The following is a 22,181-nucleotide window of genomic DNA, read 5'->3' as shown; positions in this document are numbered from 1 at the left end:
TCTAGTTATTAACTAAGTGCATTAGCTTATCCATTCTCTATTCCTTTATAGTGTATAATCTTAAAATTATACTATAAAAGTATCTTAGCCTATCTAGCTTAACATTATATTAATTCTTTTATTATTATAAAGAATATGAGATTCTTATAGTCTATCTTTATAATAATAGTATACTTTACTCCTTCTAGGTAGACTCTCTAAACTTTAAATACTATTATTATAGCTAGCAGCTCTTTATTATAGATATTATAGTTAAGTTCTGCTTAAATTAACTTTTATAAGTAGAATACTACTAGCTATAGTTTCCTGTCTTCTCCTAGTTAAGTTATCCTTATTCTGACTATATAGTCTAATATATTAGTTTTAATTATTATCTCTTTTTCTTTATTATATTATACTAAGATTAGTGCCTTTATAATTCTATTCTTAACTTTATTAAATACTTTATTATAATCTTTATTCTATTTAAACTCTTTTACTTTCTTAAGTAATATAAAGAGTGTATATATAATATTTATATATTCTATAATAAATTATTAATAATAATTAATAAGTCTAATAAACTATTAAACTTCCTTAATACTCTTTAGTTAGGGCTAATTAATAATTACCTTCACCTTATTCTAATCTATATGGATTCCTTCTATGGATATCTAATGTCCTAGGAACTTAGTCTCTTAGATATAGAATTTATATTTTTTTAATTTTAACTTAATATTAGCTCCCTAGAACTCTCTTAAGACTATTTTAATATATTCCTTATGTTCTGTTTCTTCCTAGTTAAAGATCAAGATATCATCTAAATAGACTATTATAAAGAGGTTGTGGTACTTATATAGCACCTTATTAATAAATCTCTAGAATAATACTAGTATATTAGTAAGCCTGAATGGCATTACTAGGTATTTAAAATATCTATATTTTATTCTAAATACTATTTTCCATTCATTACCTTCTGTAATCTGAATATAATTATATATATCTATAATATCTAGCTTTGTGAACCACTTAGCTCCTTAAATTTAATCTTAGATTTTATAGATTAATAGAAGTGGATAATAATCCTTAACTATTATTATATTTAGTGATCTATAGTCTATACAGAGTTATAGACCTCTATTCTTTTTAGGTATAAAGAGTATGCTATGTCCTGCTAGTAAGTTTAATAGCTATATCTTCCTAAGTTATAACTATTTATTAATATATTCCTTTAGTATTATTAATTCTTTTCCTAATATCTAGTATATTTTCTTACATACTAGTAATTTCCCTTCTATTAATAGAATCTTATAGTTATGCTTTCTATACTTCAGTAGTTTATACTATTTAGGTTATTTAAATAAGTCCTTAAACTTATAATATACCTTAGGTAGAGCTATCTTAATAGCTTTCTTCTAGTATCTTCTAGGGTTATTACTATAAGTCTTATCTATACTCTAATTAGCTACTGCTAAAATCTACTAGGTCCCTAAACTAAACCTTATTTCTTTACTCTTACTTTCCTAGATATTACTCTCTAGTATTATAATATTAGTATATTCTTTACTATTCTTAGGTGCCCATCCTGGTAATTCTATTATTACTATATATTATAATAGTTTAATTACTACTAATACTACTATTATATTCTAGCTAAGTACTGCTTTTCTTAGTTTACCTCTTAACTACTTAGTACTATTATTATTTTCTCTTAACCTAATATACTATAAGGCCCCAGTCTCCCTTTTAATCTAGTCCTATTATAGATATTTATAGTTAAACTAAAGATTTCCTATCTTCTAGTTAATTACTAGATTATAATTCCTAAGCTATAGAATCCTTAACACTATATTATACTATCCTATTAGTATAATATTAAAGTTTAGTTATTTAAAGTAGTCTAATATAACTATTAGTATAGTCCCTAATTTAGTTATAATTAAGAGAGTTCCTAAATTCTCTCTATTTAGATCTATAATTAGTTTAAGTACTACTTTTATAATTCCTAGAAGCCCTAGCTTCTCTATAAATCCTAGATTTATATAATTCTCTATTACTCCTAAGTTAACTATTACCTAGGTTAGTTAATTTAAGATATAAGCTTAGAGTTTTAAGTGCTTTTTATATTATACTTCTATAGCTATAAGGTAAAGGTATTTATCCTTCTATCTTAGTAGCCTAGTATCTCTTACTAGCACTAGGAAATATCCTCCCTCTAACTTTCCTTAGTAATATATTGTATATTAGTCTTTAAAATATATTATCTAATATATTATATTATAATCTAGATGTTATCTATATCCTCTGTAAGAGTATTTAAGTCTCTAATATAGATAAGTAATATTTTTCTTTATAACTATTAGTACTTCTAGCTAAAACTTTACTATATACTTATTATCATAATAAATATTGTAGTTATTACTATAATAAATAATCTAAAGTATTTTATAATATCTTAGGTGTCCTCAGAAATATTTATATATATACTAGGTATAGTTATATTTACTATGAAATAGTCCTAGTAGTCTCTTTTCTAATACCTTCCTGAGTTTATAGAAATATTTATTTAACTAGTGTCTATATCTTTAATACTATAGAGGATATCTATTATATCTAGATATATGCTTATCCTATAACTCTGCTTAGGTCTAGTATTCTAGATTCTAGTAGATGCATCCTTTCACTCCTTATTTTACTTTATTAAGGATCTATATATTTAGCTAGTATGCTTATAGCTCTGCTAACTACTTCTTATCTAGCTATTATAGCTATATAGTATATTGATCTGCTTCATAATTATCTTTTAGGGAATTATCTTAAGATATCTTAGGAATCTTATAAGACTACTCCTTACTAGGATTAAGGCTTACCTACTAAGTTCTATACTCTTTATTAAGTAGATTAATAGGGCAGTTAATTATAGTCTAATCTATTATAGGAAAATCCTCTTAATCTAGCTCTTTATAGTTAGTCTTTTCTTCATTAGAACTAATAATCCAATCTTCTTTAGTAAGTATTATCCATTAGTGAATAAGCCCTCTAGATATAATATTCCCCTAATTAATAAGACTATCTTTATTACTATTTAATAATTTCTAATTAGTAGCTATAAGTATATTTAAGTCTTTAGTAGGCTAATTATTATTTATACTTCTATACTTAGTAGAGTCTTCCTCTTAAAGCTCCTACTTAATTTTATTATTATTAAGAGTTATGCATTCTTTATATAATTTTCTTAGCTATTTATTACTCCTTTTTTTAACTATAATAATACTAGTTATATTATAGGCTTCTCTACTAGCATAGAACTCTACTATTACCCTAAGCTATTTTATTTTATCCTGCTAACCTTTCCTGGGTTATTACTTATAGTCTTTTAATATGTATCTAGGTTTCCTATACTAGAAATATAACTTATTATATTATTACTATTCTCTTTCCTTACTAGAAAGTGCTAATTATATTATATCTAACTTTATTAGATATAGCCTATAAGGATCTATATATCCTTAGCTCTATAGCTAAGCTAGCCTTTTATTATTTAGTTAATAACTTATGGTGCACCTGCTACTAAAGGTATTCTAGTTATTTTATTCCTTCCTATATATATAAAAATCTTATAATTTATTATTAATCTTAACTACTTATTTAATTATTCTGCTAAGCTTATCTAGTTACTCTATCTAAATTAACTTTTCTTAGATATCTGGTTTTAAGCCTTCTTTAAATTATATAATATTTATATCTTTATCCTAATTTAAATAGGATATAATCTATTAGAATTATAATATATATTCCCCTACAGATCCTATCTATTTAAGCTGCTATAACTATCTCTTAGTATTATGCTCTTTATTAATATTACTAAAAGTATTCTCTAACTATTTCTTAAATATATTATAACTAGTAAATATTTTATCTATTTTATTAGCCTAGTTATCATCAGCGTGCTCCTGATAATCCCTAATAAAAGATTTAAACTAATTAAATGCTAGTCTAGTTAGATAAGTTATAGTAAATAAGACTTTATCTACTTTATTAATAAGTTTTTCTTAGTTTATCTAGACATATATATCTAATTATATAAGAAATACTTATAACTTAGATTAACTTCTATTAAATAGTTCTAGTAATCTAATCTTAATAGATTTAACTGCTAGTTAACTATTCAGAGTTTTATTCTGCTATTCTAATTAAAAAATGTGCTCCTAGAGCTATTCTACTATATCTATTAGGTCTTCTATTATAACCTAAGGCTGTTGAGTTCCTGCCCTTCTAATATTTAAGCTAGTTAGGGTCTGTGGTGTGTTTCCTACTATAATATTTAATATTAAGAGTTAGTTAAACTTCCTAAAGTAATTTATACTATATAGTATTTAATTTATTACACCCTAGGATCTGTCTCTACTATTCTCTGCTAGTTAATAACTTTAGGAATAGGGTGATATAGTCCCTGGACTATATCTAATACTTACCTAAGGCCTACCCTCTGTAGTAGTCTACTATATACTAACCTAGGTATATAGTATTGTGTGATGCAATAATCTAACTAGGATCTAATATAATCTAAAGGTATAATAATCTTATCTAAGATTAAGGATAATAAGAATAATAATAGTAGAGATAGAAGYAAGGCCTATTARRKATATATMYYTAATAGTAAGAGAGTAACTAATAAATTAGACTAGTAAACTTATACTTAAGTAAGTTATCTTTATTAAATATAAAGAACTAAACTAAGATCTCTAGATATAGTAGTAATAAGTATCCTTATATAGTATCTATAGCTACTCCTTTAACTACTCTTCTAGAGTAGTTCTCTTAGTAGTTCTTTACTACTCCTTTAGCTACTTCTTTATAGTAGCTAGATTAGTAGCCTCCTCTTACCTACTCTCTTATCTTATTATAGGAGTATCTAATCACATGACCTGAGGCTTAGCTATTTTATAAGGTTGTCCTCTTGCAGGGTCAACTGGCTAAGGCTTGCTGGTGTTTCTGTTGGTGCCATAACAAATCACTTTAGATTATAGTCTATAGTTTATTAGTAAGTTCTAGGGATACTTCTATAAATAACTTAGTATCTAATAGTATCTTTCTATAGTTTTTTATCCACAGATAGATGGGTAGATTAAATAAATAAATATAATATTAGAAGCCTACCTATAGAACTTCTATAACTATATCTAGACTAATTAGAAATTATTACTACTAATAGCCTAGCTTACTATTAATAGCTAGAATACTATAAGTATAAGAGTTAGTTCATTCTTCTTAGATTATAGCTATAATATTAAGCTATTAGAGGTTAAAGAACTAGACTATAAAGCTACTACTACTAGTATAGTCTATTTACTAAAAGCTAGGACTAAGATAATTATAATAAAAATAAGAGAGGCTACTAATATAGTCTAGTTAGAGCTAGCCTCTACTTAGTAGTACTAGAAGGAGTATTTAAACTACTCCTAACTATTAAGTCTATATTATATAGTTAAATTAAAATTATAGCTAGACCTATAAAATATCTAAATAGACTATCCTAGCTATAAATTAAATATATAGTATATAAAGTTTATAGTACTTAAGGCTATTAACTTATATATATATTAGTTACATACTCCCCTAGGGGTGTATAATATATTTTATATTAGCCTTTTATACCCTACTATAAGTAACCTATTCCTAAGTTAGTTAAATAGTAATTACTAGCCACTAGCTAAGCTAGTTAATAGTGAAGCTAAGTATATAGTTAAACAGATATTATAGAAATATAAGAAGTAGATTAGATAGGGCTATTAGAAGGAGTACTTTATTAAATAAGTAGATTATAAATAGCCTATATAGGAGATAGCTATTAACTTTATTAATATAGCAGTGCTTAATGCTTAGAAGGCATGCCAGCCTTAATCTAAGGGGGGGGGAGTATAGCAGGCAGGGCCTGCTAAATACTTATACTTACTAAGCCCTTATGATCTGCCTTAGGTACTAGTGAACTCCTATCTAGCTAGGATAATAGTAGTTATATAGTCTTACTTACTGTTCACACACCCTCTTTTATGTTTGACCACTGCAACCCTAGTTAGAACTCTTCAGCAATTTCTTACTGTCTGAATCTAGGTTATAGATTCATATGGCTCCTAGCCCGTGACAGCTGGCAGCTAACTAAGTCATATTATCATATAGTTATACCTATTAGCTAACTGAATTCATAACCATCCCCCAGGGCTGTTGCACAACATTTACTGAGATAACAAAGTAGGTGGTAAGTTGAAATAGACCATTACTTATCCTATATAAATGTGAAAGGACAAGCCCAATTGCTACAGTGATACTATATTTCCATGGCTGGGACCTGTATTTAGGCCATAATACATGGATTAAGCGCCCACTCATTTGAACCTATTCTAAGAGAAGACGCACATTAGTAGATGAACTCTAAGTTAATCTATATTATATCTCATTATATAGGTAGTGGCTATGACTCCTGGTAAAGAGTTGAGCACCTAGGAAGAGCACTATAGATATAAGGCCCTTGAATTAGCCCACTTATACCCTAGTTTTACCAGCTTTAGAGATTAATCTATTACACTTAAGTATTCTCTAAATAGTATCTAATCTAGTCAGTGCTAGATCTAGCTATACTCTGTGAATATTACCTATATAATACTATTAAATAAAGATTATTTTGAACGCAAAAGGGTGAAAGGAACCACTGTGTAAATGTACAACCAGAATAATAGCGACTTGTGGTAAGCCTCGTACTCCTCAGTCGCCATAATGCCGCTGCTAAATACTCCTTGGTTACATTAGTCGTGAACCCACGTCTGAAACTGAGTTGTCTTACAGATATAAATGTTGCGTCTTCTGATTTGTCTGCCGAGTATGCTCCGCCCAGTTTAGTGTAAGATCAATTCTTGCGGGAGCAAAAGTCAATGACCAATTTGGTGTTGACTAACAGAGTACACTAATGAACTAGACGCAAAATCAAAAGAATCTTTCAAGCTTACAGCTCTGTGTGTGTGTGTGTGTGTGTGTGTAATTCATACACTGACCCCTCACCTTAGCTATAACCCTGGATTGAAGTACAAGTGTGATGAACTTATTTCTAACTATGCTAGTAGACGCAGCTATTTGTAGTCACAGTAGCTGCCCTATATATCATGTGACCTGGGATCCAACCGCCTTGGCCATATGCAGGTAACCACTACAGTAACGCGCGGCTGCGCACGCTGTGGCCCTGAAACAATGAAAGTGTAGGGCTGGGGTGAGAAAGTCAAAGAATAAAGGGACATTGGTTTGATTCACTGATACTTCATAATGCAAAAGAGCGGTGACGAATGAGAAGGTAGATAACTAGTTAACTAGATATTATGACCAATAGCCGCTCGAGCATCGACTTCGTCGACGTATTGACACTTAGTCGACAAACAGATTAAGCTGAAGCTCTAGGTCACTATTAACCTGTGCTTTCTTGAAATATCTTTCGCAGTGGTAACTGTTTAAAGTTAGCAGTGGATATACAAGCCAGTGTTCAAATAGGGAAGCAGCAGCCTGCACAAAGCTTAACATGTGGAGCAACATACGCCCAATACACTGTACCAACAACAACATCCTTGCAACCCTCAACATACTTCAATATATCTGCGTCGAGCTTAGAATCACCGGATGGAATTGGCAGACTGGCTTCAGCTGCTGTGCAAAGCGCAAAGCGCTCCTTGATTGTTTCGAGAGCTTTCTTAATGGCGTTTTCCAGGCTAAGGTTGTAGTGATACGCAAACAACAACACAATGTTCTCAATTTGTTCATCACACTGCGTACGTGTCAGTTTGAGGATCGATTTCCTGTAGAAGAGGGTTTATGCACAAATTCCTTTTGTAGGGACAGGACGTCATTCACCCTATATATGATTAGACAGCTGCCCAGGCTGCAGACTGAGGTGGTGGAAAGTACAAGCCACCAATATTTGCACACTCCTGTGAGACGATCTTGAGTGCATCGTGCTCGTGAACCCATCGTGGCAGTTCATAACCAAGGGCATATCTGAAGTTCGAAGTTAGCGTATCACATTGTTGTCTCATCTGGACTTTGGACTGTTTACGGGACATACTCTTGTAGGACAGCGGTTGGCATAACTCCAACGTTGACTGTTCGGAGCCGAAAATAATCCAATATATCTAGGATTTTGCCTATTTGACAAGCCTGTTTTTCTATAACAAAGTCAATCCAATCAAGGAAGATTCGGCGGAAATTATCCGCCGATACTAAGTAACGAATTTAGAATAAATCCCTGGCCCAGAAGGCGGGGTGATTAAAGGCTCACCTGGTCCCATATGTACACGAAACTCGGCCAGAATAGGGTAAAACATCTTCACCGATTTGCGTATATTTGGGGGTGGGCTGAAGTTCGGGTTTGAGCTCATGCAGTCTTCGATACACCTGGTAAGTTGTCGACATGAGTCTAGAACGCCTGCTCTGTCGTCGGCAAGCTGACCGCCAGGGTCGACTTCTAATAAAAAGTTTAGGAATGGTTTCGAACAAAAGGAAGTCCATTATACCATCATCCCAGATACCCCACTAGGACCTACTCGTTAACGAAGCTTTTACCAGGAAGCGGCATCCCCACCTATCTTACCAAGCAGATAAACTTCGCCAAGACTAGGAGCTTTTCTTGAGAGGTCTCAGGATAGAAAACCCCTACCATAAAGACATAATTCTCCTTTGAGAGGGCAACTTTGCTCTTCTCTGTCAATTCGAGACTAGTGAAACATGAGTCCAGATGAACTTGTTAGTGGAAATGGCATAAGATATACCAATTTAACCAAGCACGGTACTCCTCTTCCGCTGCATCGACGTGGGGGTTAACCTCACAGCGCCAGCCAGGGAGAAAGGAAAGTAAGTTTGGTACGACAATTTTCTGGTTTCTGTGTTTCTCTATCAGAGCCTTTCGTTCTGTGTCTAACTCTGATGCGATAGCAGCCCTCATATTGTGTGGGCGGAATGCCAAAAAAAGTACTAGATCTTAGTGAAAATAAATACAGTTTCCTGGGTTTTCGCCCCTTTTAATATTCCGACTTTCAAGTTCAACTCATGCACTAAAGTATTATTTTTTAATGTAGAGCGTAATTTGCCGATGGATCCTTCATGTCTGTTTGGCTGGTATTCTCGTGCGGGGTCGCCGTCGATCGTTTTCCTTATTGGCATGGCCATGGTTGTTGGGTTCAAATTCAACTGGACCTTGTGGTAGAAAAGCGTTGACCAAGCGGATCACGCGGAAGGTAAATCAATCCATGAGACGAAGTTGAGAGTCTAGAAGGCTGACCACTATTTAGCGACAGTGAATTTGAAGTCTGTCCTTGCCAAGGACATCAATCCCACATAGAGGAAAAAATATCCTGACATTGATAAGAACACGATGACGGTGCCACTTCTGGCGGCAGTCGTCGCACGTTTTATATAGGAGCAGCTGCCAAGGTCATTGCGCGAGGAGCAATGCAAACTAAGAGCAGAAGACAAGGCCGTAGGAGCATAGCAATGTTAGGAATGAAAGGAGACAAATGATTTAGACGGCCAACAAAACTTACTGTTGTATAGCAGGCGGGGCATCGGAGCATACGAATATAAAGATGAGAATAGAGATATATCGACGTAGCGGTGTACAGCGGAGACGGCAAATACGAGAAATATATTTGGATATAGAAGTTATCAAATGGCAGCAGCTAACGCAGAAGGCCCAAAATTGTAGAAGAAATGGATAGAAATAAAATGAAATGATAGAGGCATGCGAAAGTATTGGTGCAAATGACGGGTACGCAGGTGAGGTGGGATAACTAGCGACTAGTAAGAAGAGCAGCAGACAGACAGCATAATGAGACAAAGTAGGCATTGGAAGATTATTGCAATAGCACAATATACAAGAATGAACCTTGGAAAGCAGGTACTGTACTAGGACAGAGCAGAGACAACTGAACACAAGAAGAAAGGAACGTGACCTGGGATCCAACCAAGCGCCAATAAGAGAGAGGCTTGGCAGGAGAGTAGGGTGTGTGTTTCTCTCTGCAAAAAAATGCAGCGTCAACGTCGGCGTCGGGCAGCCTTGGGGTTGGTAACCCCTTCCACTCAGTTCCTTCATTTCAGGGCTCTGGTGACGCGCGCTTCGCACACTGTGGCCCTGAAACAATGTATCCAGTATGGAAGATCAGAGCTACAACTCTTATAATATATTAGTAATAACACATATCATACGCAGCTTTACTCTAGACCCAGGCCCAGTTGCATATGTGACTGCTAAATCACTGTTGCTGCAGAAGGTACATTTCTTGCAATCCAGTTGGCCACTCGCACGCAGCCACGTATAGAGTTGCATTTGGTGCGAGTTCGGGCGAGTCCAAGCCTACAGAGGCGTGCACCAAAAGTTTTGACAGCGCTAGTAAGCTTGGCTGTATCCTGCTGACGCAGCCCCCTAGTAATTTATATAGTAACGCGTCTTGAAGGAATAATCTTAGTTTACATTCTAGTATTTAACTCTTTAATACTATCTAAACTCACTATTTTCATTAAATCTTTAGCGAGCATCCCTTACCATGCCTAAGAATAGTTTCCATCTAATTAAATTGCGCATATAGATACTGGGGCTTATAGCCTGGGGCATAGAAGCTAAAGATATTACTGCTAGGCTAGAGGTTCCCCTTTAATCTATCTAGAAGATGATTTAACATGTAAAAGACTGTGGATTTAACCCTACTAGCTGCCAATGTGTTTGAATAGAATATGTTGAGGATGCTAAATGATCTGGCTAGCCTAAGGAGATAGAGTGGTTAAACCCAACCCAAGAACCCAAACCCAAACCAGCCTGAACCCGCCATGGGCTGGGTTTGGGTTAGAGTTGCATAACCAAACCACAAAAATCAAATCTAACCCTTACCAAACCTATCCCCCCACCCGGTGCCAAGATGAATTATATTGCGGGTCCAAGGAGGCAGCTAATCTGATTGGTTAAATTAATACACCTTACCCTTTTAGGTAATCGAAGCGGCAGAAAAATTTAGACATCACTACTCTCTGAAATGTAAGGATGTATCCACCCCTATCCATGCCTAGCATACTATAGATATCAACTCCCTACTTTGTCAGCCAAACACGCAGCTATCTAGCCTGGAGAAGCTAGATAGTAAGAAGTAATCTAATTCTGTTAAATCTGAAGCACCTCTAGCTAAGAAGTGAAGAGTAATATATTAGGAGAAGGCAGAGAAGATTCTTAGTAAGATTCCTGATATTAAAACTATTAAATTTAATCTAATTAAGATGAGCATACCTTAAGCCCCAGTACTACTACTTCCTAGTAGTATTAATACTTAGAAGCCACTTGATCTCTTTAATCTCTTCTTTACTAATAGAATTTAGGATACTATAGCTAGGAATACTAATACCTACACTAAGATTAAATACTTTCACCTCCCTCCTCATGAGACTTGCCCTTAGACCCCTATACATGTGAATGAGATACGCGTCTTTATTAGGATATTAATATATATGGGAACCTATAAAGAACCATCTATAGAGGGCTATTAGTAGTAAGATAATGATTTAGCTTTAATATTTAGCCCGCAGCATCTAATATCTTAATATATGAGTTTAGTATAATTTAAATAGCTTAAGCAATTCCTTTATATATTATCTTGCTATATTGGATACCTGTATGCACCTAACCCTCTAGATAAAGAGCCTACTGAGGCTAAGGAAGCTGGATATAATATAGAGTATCTTAGGAAGATATGGTAGTGAAAGCTTGAGCTATTAATTTTATAATTCTAATCTACCTATAAGAGATATTATAAGCCTTTAATAAACATCTTAATTAATGAGTTAATGGTATAATGCCATGGATAATTATATTACATATATAAAATGCCTAATAAGCTAATTAATTAAGGCTATAAGCTATATACCTTAGCAGATTATAGTTATATCTAGACTTTTATACCCTTAAGCTGCGTGCAAGGCCTTTTAGAAGTAATTAAGCATAAAGATCTTATATAGATAGATTCTATAGTGTTATAACTCCTTAAACACCTCCCTCCGCAGCTAAATTACTATATAATCTATCTTAATAATTACTTCACCAGTATCTCTCTATTTAATATCTTATGTTAACATGGAATCAGAGCATGTAGTACTACTAGGCTAAAGAATACAGGCCCTGATTAGCTAGAGCTGCTTACATACCTTAAAGATAAGGTATATTTACTACTATAGAATATAATTTACATAATAGTATTAGAAGAGAAGAAGGTGTTATACTTTGCCTAGTAAGATAATAATATTATACTAGGCATGATAATAGTCTATATAATCTATTAGATAGATAACCTAGTAAAACAGGAGAGGAAGCATCCATCTAAGACTAGTATAAATATACATCTTATAAAAGATATTTTTAGAGATAAGGTTATTAAAGAACTTAAGATTCCCTGCTTTATTGATAATTATAATCACTATATGGGAGGTGTTGATATTATAAATTAGCTTTATATAAGCTATAAAACTTACTGTTAAACCTAGTATACCTAGTAGCTACTTTTCTTATGGATTCTTAATGCGGCTGTGGTTAACACCTATTAAATTAGCTGTATAGATGTACAGCTCTTAAATTAATAAGGCTATATATAACTTTAATTCTAATAGGAGCTTTGCTTTACCCTATTATAATACTAAATAGCACTAATATACTAGCCTAAGTATAAGGCTGCGTGTGTTAACCTCCTAGATTACTAATTAGATAGCTCTCTTAAGTATGTGAAGGAGCAAAGGCTAGAAAAGCTATAGATAAGGTGTACCTAGTGTCTCTATATAAATTATATATAGTAGTGAGGTACTATTATCTAATAGATATTATAAGCTAGCCTTACTATCTAGAATTATAAGGCCTATAAGGTGCCTCTCTGCCCCCCTAGTCTATATATGTGCTGGCAGGACTTCCATAGTTAGGTTAATAGTAAAAATTAAAATTAAACCTCTGTTACCCATTACATATATTTTTGTATGGTAGAGGTAACAGAAGTTTAATTCTGGGTTTATGCTATAGATATGGTGAGAAAATGATCTAATTAAGCTATTCCACCTATCTCACCTCCTGAGAATGGTCTAAGCAAGGCTAACTGACCAATCAGATCAGCTGCTTCCTTGGATCCGCAATATAATTCATCTTGGCACTGGGTGGGGGGATAGCAGTGAGGGTTCAGTGCCTAGCCTAGGGAATTACTTCAGGTTCAAGTTCCCTACCCTAGGCCTAATTCAGGTTTAGTGAAAACCATTAGTTTTAATTTTTATAGTTTTTATAGATTAGGTAAAACCACCTAATCTAATTAAAGCTAATATAGAAGTATTATATATTAAAAAAATAGGTTAAGTTAATTAAGTATTCTAACTATAGTTAGATTTTATAAAGATAAGATAATAAAGTAGAACTCCTTAATTATATTAAAAATCTACTAAGTAATTTACCCCTTTATAAGCTCTTTAAAATACCCTAATTAATAATCTATATAATAAGGATTAGGCTGGCCGTTGGGAAGGGAAGGGAATTCCTATGGGAGTCCCATAGCTAGTTCCCTTCCCTTTTTACCCTTAGTAGTGGGAATCCCATCCCAACCCCTTAGATAAATGGGATTCCCTAATTAATATGGGAATCCCATATTAATTTCCCATCCCATTCTTACTAAAGGATTAGGGATCCCATCCCATCTAGATAAGAATGGGAAATCCTATGGGAATCCCAAATTATCCTAAACCTTAAATTATGGGGTAAAAATAGTGTAGAATAGATAATATAGCCCTAAAAATAGGCTATATTAGGGGTATATTACCTATTTTACCCTACTTTTACCCCATATATTAAGGTTTGGGATTCCCATGGGATTTCCCTTCCCATTCTAATATTACCCTATGGGAATCCCATCCCAATCCCTTAGATAATTGGGATTCCCTAATTAATATGGGAATCCCATATTAATTTCCCATCCCATTCCTTCTAAAGGATTAGGGATCCCATCCCATCTAGATAAGAATGGGAAATCCCATGGGAATCCCAAAATGGGATGGGAAATTAATATGGGATACCCATTTCCCAATGGGAAGGGATTTCCCATGGGATTACCCTTCCCTATGGCCAGCCTAATAAGGATAACTTAGTTAAGCCTAAGATACTACTTAAGAAATAATAATCTATATTATAGATAGATAACTATTATCTTTATTAGATTTCTCTTTACTAGAATTCCCTTCCTTAGATCTATTTCTTATAGTGTGAGACCCCGCGCCAGGCTGCGTGAGTTCCCAACTGAGGCAAAAGACCTACTATGTTTGACCCCTATGGTTAAACATGCCTGGCTTCTATATATATATCTTTAAGGCTTACTGGATGCCTCTAACAGTTATCTCCCCCTTTCTAGGGCACGTCCCGGGCCCTTAGCCAAGCCAAGGTTCTAAGGGTAGCCGGTGACGCAGGCTCTTTAGCCTAGATAAATCCATGCTTTTTTCATATATATATGTGGGCCCCTAACCAATCACAATAGGGAATCGGCCCTAGGGGATGGTTATGAGCAAGGGTTAGTCTATTGGGTGACCCCCCTAGGGATCGAACCCCCAACACTGCCTTACCTATAGGGGTTAAACATACTGTGAGACCCCGCGCCAGGCTGCGTGAGTTCCCAACTAAGGCAAAAGACCTACTATGTTTAACCCCTATGGTCAAACATGCCTGGCTTCCATATATATATCTTTAAGGCTTACTGGATGCCTCTAACATATAGACACCTCTTACTAAGATATATCTATCTTATTATCTTTATTAAAGCTACCCTAATCTTCTTTAGCCTTATTAATATACTACTTAATATTATAATTAATCTAATTATCCTTCTCTATATTAATATCTATCTTACTAACCTTATTAAGCAAAAACTAGAATTCCTAATTAATTTTAAATTAATCTATATATATTAAGAGTATAATAGACTATATTATCTTAGAGTTTAGATAGCTATATTAGTAATAATAGCTATCCTAAGTTATACTAAATAGATTTTCTAGCCTAATACTAGTTACTAGGATAGTAAGAAAGTCTTAAATAATTAAAATAAATATTAGATATTAAGAGATATTCTTCTTCTACTAGTTAAGAATATTAAAGAAGTTATTATATAGAAGGTAATCTAGAATCTTACTATAATTAGATTAATAAAGGAATAGTAAGGAAAGGGGGACTTACTTTCTCTAAAATATTTAGAAAGTTTATTACTACTAGATACTTTATCTAGAGAAATCTAGTATTATTTTAATTTATAAAGAGTATAATTTAGGCTAATTAGTAGTACCTAGATAGATAATAGAGCTTAAGCCTATAAATACTTTTTTTCTATAATAATTAAAGATCTTCTTAAGCTTAGTATAATATTCCTTAATCTAGTTATAGCTATTATCTACTTAAGAAGTACTTTTAAAGAATAAAAGCTTTTAATATAGATTAAGAATTATATTAATAATATAAATAAGACTATAAAAGCTATAAGTCCTCTTATAGTAGTCTTTTAGCTTAGTATATATAGTCTATAGAGCCTTATTAAGTTATTTTTTCTAGAGCTATCTCTTATTCTAAAGGAGTGCTATTAAATCTTTAAGATAATTAAAGAGATATTTATAAATACTAAAAACTTAATATACTATAGCTCTAGTATATTCTAAGAGTATAGTTATATAGTGTTAAGGGCTACGGCGAACCATAAAGCCGCCATACACAGCCAACACTAATAGTGTGGAGGGTTTAGACCTAGCTAATCACATGATCTATTATATATATCTCTGTAATTAGCTAAGTATTCTATAACTTAGTGATTAGTTCTCCTTACTTAGGTAATATATGGATATTTGCTCCCTTTATACTGATCTTACTAGTTAATATTAACCCTTAGTAGGTAATCTTATAGTTCTAATCACTCTTAAAAATCTGATTAGCCTGTTGGGACACTGTAAGATGATAGTTAATACTAGATCTTTATCTAGAACTCTGAACCTATACTGTAAATCTACATCTACAGCAGAAAGAATAATTCCTATCTATAAAGAACTAACTAATCTTATAGAATCTATAACTAAATAACTAGATAATAATTATAATAATATTTACCTACTATATATAAATAACTAATCTACCTCTAAAAGGGTGGAAAGGGTAAATACCCCTATAGAATTAGAAGCCTAGTATATAGAAAAGAGGAAGTAACTAATAAGTACTACCTCTAATAATAATAATAAGATTACTTATAAGCTTCTAGAAAGGGAATACTAGCTTAAGTAAAAGCTTAGATAAGTAGAAATTAGGAGATATATCTAGGAGATAGAATTCTAACTATAGGAAAACTATAATAAAAATCCCATACCTATACTATACTAGGAGGTAGATAACCTTATTAGATAAGAAGTAGGGAATGCTAGACTACTACTAGAACTAACTATAGAGATTAAGGTAAAGATTACTAGACTAGAAAGACTATAGAAGCTAGTAAATATTAAGTAATTTACTATATATTTTATATAGGAATATATTACCTTCTTTAACCACCTAGAGGCATACTTTAAAGAATATCTAGACTAGTTTAAGAATAAAGAAAACTATATCTATATAGCTTTAGCCTAGCTTATAGACACATGCTATAATAAATAGTGGACTTATAAGGCTAAGCTTACTAAAATATCTAGATAGTTAGACTTTTAAGACTTCTACTTACATCTAGTTTCCGCGCTAGAATAAATCTATAAGGAAGTAGTAGTATAATATTTCTTTACTATCTAGCTAGAATACTAAAGTATATAGGAGTTCTCTATATTTATTAATAGAATCTATAGCTAACTAGCTTAATTACTACTAGATTTTATCTATAAAGACTTCCTCTACACCTATATTTTACTAATTATTTAGAGCAAAGCTGCTAGATTTACTAACCTACTAGAACTACTAGAGATATATATCTCCTACCTAGCTACTATTAAAGATAGGATCCTATTATGATAGGATGCCCTATGGAAATAACATAATATCTAATATAATAACTAGCAGAATTCTAAACCCTATGGTGACTAGTCAGGCTGTACTAAGGACTATTAGCCTAGAGGTAATAGATATTCTAGTAATAATTATAGGTTAGAATCTAGGAAGTGGAAATACTTCTACTCTCTATACTAGGATTATCCTAGACTATACTATAATAGATATAAAGAATATAGCTACTAGCTAAAATACTACACTAAGCTATAGGTTCCTAAGCATTTAAAAAACTAAGCTAGCCTATACTATATACTACTATAGTATTAGGTATTAGAAGAAATTCTAATAGTAGCTAGGCACTAGCTTACCTAATAAATATCCTTATTAAGGGAAGCTACTACTAATATTAAATATTAATTAACTATAGAGCTAAATAATTATTTATTAACTAGTAGTAGGTAAAAGAGTTCCTACCTAATATAGAAAGTCTATTATAACTAGTACAGGCTATTAATGGCTATAAGATGATATCTTATACATGATATAATCTAGAAATTAAGATTACTAATTCTATAGGAAATATTAGAATTTACTAACTAGCTACTAAGGCAGTCAACATAGTAGAATATAATTTAATTCTAGGAATAGACTAGCTAAAAGCTATTAATCTAGATATTAACTAGAAAATCCTTACTTAGCACTACCATCTAGGGTCCCCTAATAGAAATAATAAGCTAAATATTAAACTAATATCTGCTGCTGCAGCTATAGAAGAACTATAAGCCTATAAAGTACTATTTTATATAATTACTATACCTATTAGGATAGAAAAAACTATCTATCTATAGACTACTATAAAGGGTATTAAAGATATACTACTTCTGCCTCTAGAATATACAGAATTTATAGATATCTTTAGTAAAGAGCAAGCTAGTATCCTACCTAAGAATACTATATATAATTATATAATAGAATTTAAAGAGGGAACTTAACTACTATATAAGCTACTATACCTACTATTATAAGAAGAACTTTAAGTCCTTTAGAATTATATTAAGGAATACCTATAGAGAGGATAGATTAGGCTATCTAAGAGTCCTATAGGTGCCTTAGTATTATTTATACTAAAGAAGGATAGTAGTCTATAACTCTATATTAATTACTAGGGCCTAAATAAAATTATAGTAAAAAACTATTATCCACTACTGCTTATAAGTGAGCTAATAGACTAATTATTTAGTACTAAGATCTATATAAAGCTAGATCTCTAAGATACTTACTACTAGATCTAAATTTAGAAAGGTGATAAATAGAAAATGGTATTCTATATAAAATATAGATATTTTAAGTATATAGTCATGCTATTTAGCCTAGTAAATACACTAGCTATATTCTAATTATATATTAATTAGGCTATAAGTAATCTATTAGATACTTACTACATTATATATCTAGATAATATCATCATTTATTCTAATACTAAGGAAGAACATGTCTAGTAAGTCCAGGAGGTCCTAACTAGACTCTGTAAATATAGACTTTATACTAAATATAGTAAATATAAATTCCACACTATGGAAATTAATTTCCTGGGGTTTAATATTAGTATAGAGGGCATTAAGATAGAACCTAGCTATATTACTACTATTATAGAGTAGCCTGAACCCTAGAATATCTATAAAGTATAGTAATTTCTAGGCTTTACTAACTTCTACTAGAGATTTATTAAGTACTACTCTAAGATTACTATACCTCTAACTAACCTAACTAAGGGATATATAATAAAGGATAGAAAATAATATACTTAAGAACCTCTAAAGAGGGAAGGGGAAATTCTTACTATAGAAGTTAGAGAAGTATTTAAAGAACTAAAGTAGAGATTTATCTCTATATTAGTACTATATTATTTTAATCTAAAGAGGAGAAGCTACATTAAGCCTAATATCTTAAAGGCTATAGTTACTAGTATTATTAGTTAACTTTAGGATGATGGATAATAGTATCTAGTAGCATACTAGTTATAGAAAATATAAGATATTAAAACCTGATATAATATACATAATAGAGAAATACTTACTATAGTAGAATATATTAAGTAATAGCACTACTATATTAAAGATAATAGTAATACTATTAAAATTCTTACTAATTATACTAACCTATAGGCTTTTCTAATAATGAAGATGCTTAACAGGCATTATATAAGATAGGTAGAATTCTTATCTATATTTAATATCTAAATTAAATACTGCCCTAGGAAGAATAATCCCACAGATATACCTAGCTATTATCTAGACTATACTATTAACTCTAAAGAATACATAGTAGACTCACTGCTAGAGAAGCTATAAGCTAAAATATAGGATAGTCTATTATTCTAAGAAGAGAAACTAATATAGATTAGAATGCTAGCATGGAATTAGGAGCTAATAGTAGATCTAATAGTTAATACCCCCCAGAGCTATGCTGACAATGATATAGATATTCTGGATATTCTAGTATTATATACTATAGCCAAAGTTACTATGTAGTATAAGGCTACTTATACTTTAGAATTAGAACTAACTATAATAGACCTACTATATAGGGCATAGGCTAAATACCTGAGATATATTAAGGTGCTATATAAAATAGTAGAAATAACTCTAGAGTAGTAAGCTAGCTTACCCTAGTTAAGATCTAAAGATAGACTTCTCTAGGTTAAGAATTATATATTTATACTAAAGGTGCCTATAATTTAATAAGAAATTCTCTATTAAAACTATAGTAATCTATAAGGTAGATATTTTAAAGAGAACTACACCTTAAATACTATCTAAAGCTAATATTAGTGGCATAATATCACTGCAGATATTAAGGAATATATCTAATAATATATAATCTACCAGTAAATTATAGTATATAGATATAAGCTATATAGACTTTTATAACCTCTACTAGTCCTAGAAAAGCTAATGGACTGGGTTAGTATAGATTTTATTATAGATTTACTGCCATTATAGTGGGAAAACAAAGTCTATAATTTAATTCTAGTTATAGTAGATATATATACTAAATATATAGTCTATTACCCCTCTAGGAAGGATATAACTGCAGAAAACCTTACTAAACTAATCTATATAAGATTTATATTATACTTTAGAATGCTATAAAACCTTGTTAGTGACTAGGGATCCCTATTTATATTAATATTTTAGTCTAGCCTATGCTTCCTACTAGCTACTAAATATTGCTTGTCTATAGTATTTTATCTATAAACTAATAGTTAGATAGAAAGGCAAAACCAAATATTAGAATACTATCTCTATACTTATGTAAACTACTATTAGGATAACTAGATAAGATGGCTATTATATGCCTAGTTTATCTATAATAATTCTAAATATTTAGTACTAGGAATTCCACCAGTATAAGCACTTATAGGCTATAAACTAGAACTATAGATTAATATTCTATAAATAACTAATAATCTTAACCTAAACACTATTACATGCATAGAAGATCTCTAAGCTATAAGGGGATTCCTATTAAATTAACTAAATATAGTAAAGGAAGCTATGAAGTATTATTATAACTAGAATTATCTTAATATAATATTTTATATTAGTAAATAGGTCATGCTATACATAAAAAATATTAATACAGGCAGACCTAGTAAGAAGCTAGACTACTAGTAAATAGGTCTATTTTAGATTAGTAAACCTATAGAAAAATAAGCCTATAAGCTAAAGCTCCTACTATAATTCTATAAGCTATATCTAATATTCTATATCTTACTACTTAAACTATCCTAAGGGGACTCTAATATAGATCTAAAGCCTGGACTAGTTAAGCTTAATAGATACTAAGAATAGCAGGTAGAAAAGATCTTAGATAATTAATTATACTATAGAAAATACTAATATCTAGTTAAGTAGACTAGATAGCTAGATTCTAATAATATATAGGAGCTAGAAGAATATATTATAGATATAGAGGCTCTTAAGCACTACCTTATATCTAGAACTCTATAATCTAGGAGTACTACTATAAGGTAATCTAAATAGTATAGGAAAAAGTCTTAATTTAACTACTATATATATAAAAAAATAGAAAAGTAGTATATAGGCTATATAAATATACCCTCCTACCTATCTAGCCTATATACTATTAAAAACTAAGCTAACTAATTATATAGTAAACTGCGGAGGACCCTAGAGTAGAGAGGGGTAATATAGCCTATAGGGGTAGAGTAATAAACTACTCTAGAGAAGGAGATAGTAAGGAAGCTAGGGCTAGGAGAGGTAGAGTAGGGGCTAGGGCTATAAATATAATAATCTAGATTATTAGTATAGCCTGCATAGCTAGTATTACTAGGATATAGTCTAAGGTATTAGTAATTACCCTTCTCTAGAGGGGGGGATAGATATAAAATACTATATAAATATAATACTATTTATTTAAAGGCACCTATAAACTATTAGTAAAATCTATAAAAAGAGGAATTATATAATCCTAAAATCTAAGAGAAAAAGCTAAATTTAATTTAGAATTACTAAAGAAAGAGTAGATTCTATTAAAATCTATAAGATATAACTATAATATAAAAGAAATCTATAATAAAAAACTATAAATAAGCTAAATACTAATAAAATATAGCTAGATTAGTAGTAATATAGAAGAAGGGGATACTTATATAGATATACTTATACTTTTTTAGAGTATAGTGATTGTAGGCCTTCTATATATAGTTATTTATTATGAAATAGTTATGGTAGTAGTGCTAGGGGTTATAGAGCTTTACCTAAAGGTATAAAATATAGAGAACTCTATAAGATATTATTAGTATATAATTCTATAAAGCTAGGGTCTTACTAGTATTAATAATATTAATTCTCTCTCTCACAGACTTCCTCCCTTTTTATAATGGGGAAGGGAAATATATTAATAAGTAAAATTACTATTATATAATATAAAGAACCTATATCTAATAAACTTTAGATAATCCTAATTATGAAATAATAGAATTGTGAGATAAAGGAAATAATAAGTTATAAGATAATAGAATTATAAGATAAAGGAAAATAACAGGTCACAAGATAATAGAATTATAAGATAAAAGAAAATAATAAGTTGCAAGATAATGGAATTATAAGGTAGAGAAAATATTAGATTATAAGAATAATAG

The 22,181-nt window shown here is 31.3% G+C and overlaps 1 protein-coding gene across 1 annotated transcript; it reads right to left on the bottom strand.

The window, feature by feature from the left end:
• Positions 1-7,392: 7,392 nt before the first annotated feature.
• Aspvir_001732 (uncharacterized protein) lies at positions 7,393-8,106 on the bottom strand (the record flags this gene model as incomplete). Its single annotated transcript, XM_043273340.1, has 5 exons — positions 7,393-7,471; positions 7,560-7,786; positions 7,840-7,873; positions 7,927-8,016; positions 8,084-8,106. The coding sequence occupies 5 exons, from the start codon at positions 8,104-8,106 to the stop codon at positions 7,393-7,395; spliced, it is 453 nt and encodes a 150-aa protein (XP_043129275.1).
• Positions 8,107-22,181: the final 14,075 nt, after the last annotated feature.

Source organism: Aspergillus viridinutans (assembly GCF_018404265.1).
Source record: "Aspergillus viridinutans IFM 47045 DNA, scaffold_10, whole genome shotgun sequence".
NCBI classification, from domain to species: Eukaryota; Fungi; Ascomycota; class Eurotiomycetes; order Eurotiales; family Aspergillaceae; genus Aspergillus; species Aspergillus viridinutans.
The sequence above is the reverse complement of the archived record's forward strand: the minus strand, read 5'-3'. Positions and strand labels throughout refer to the sequence as shown.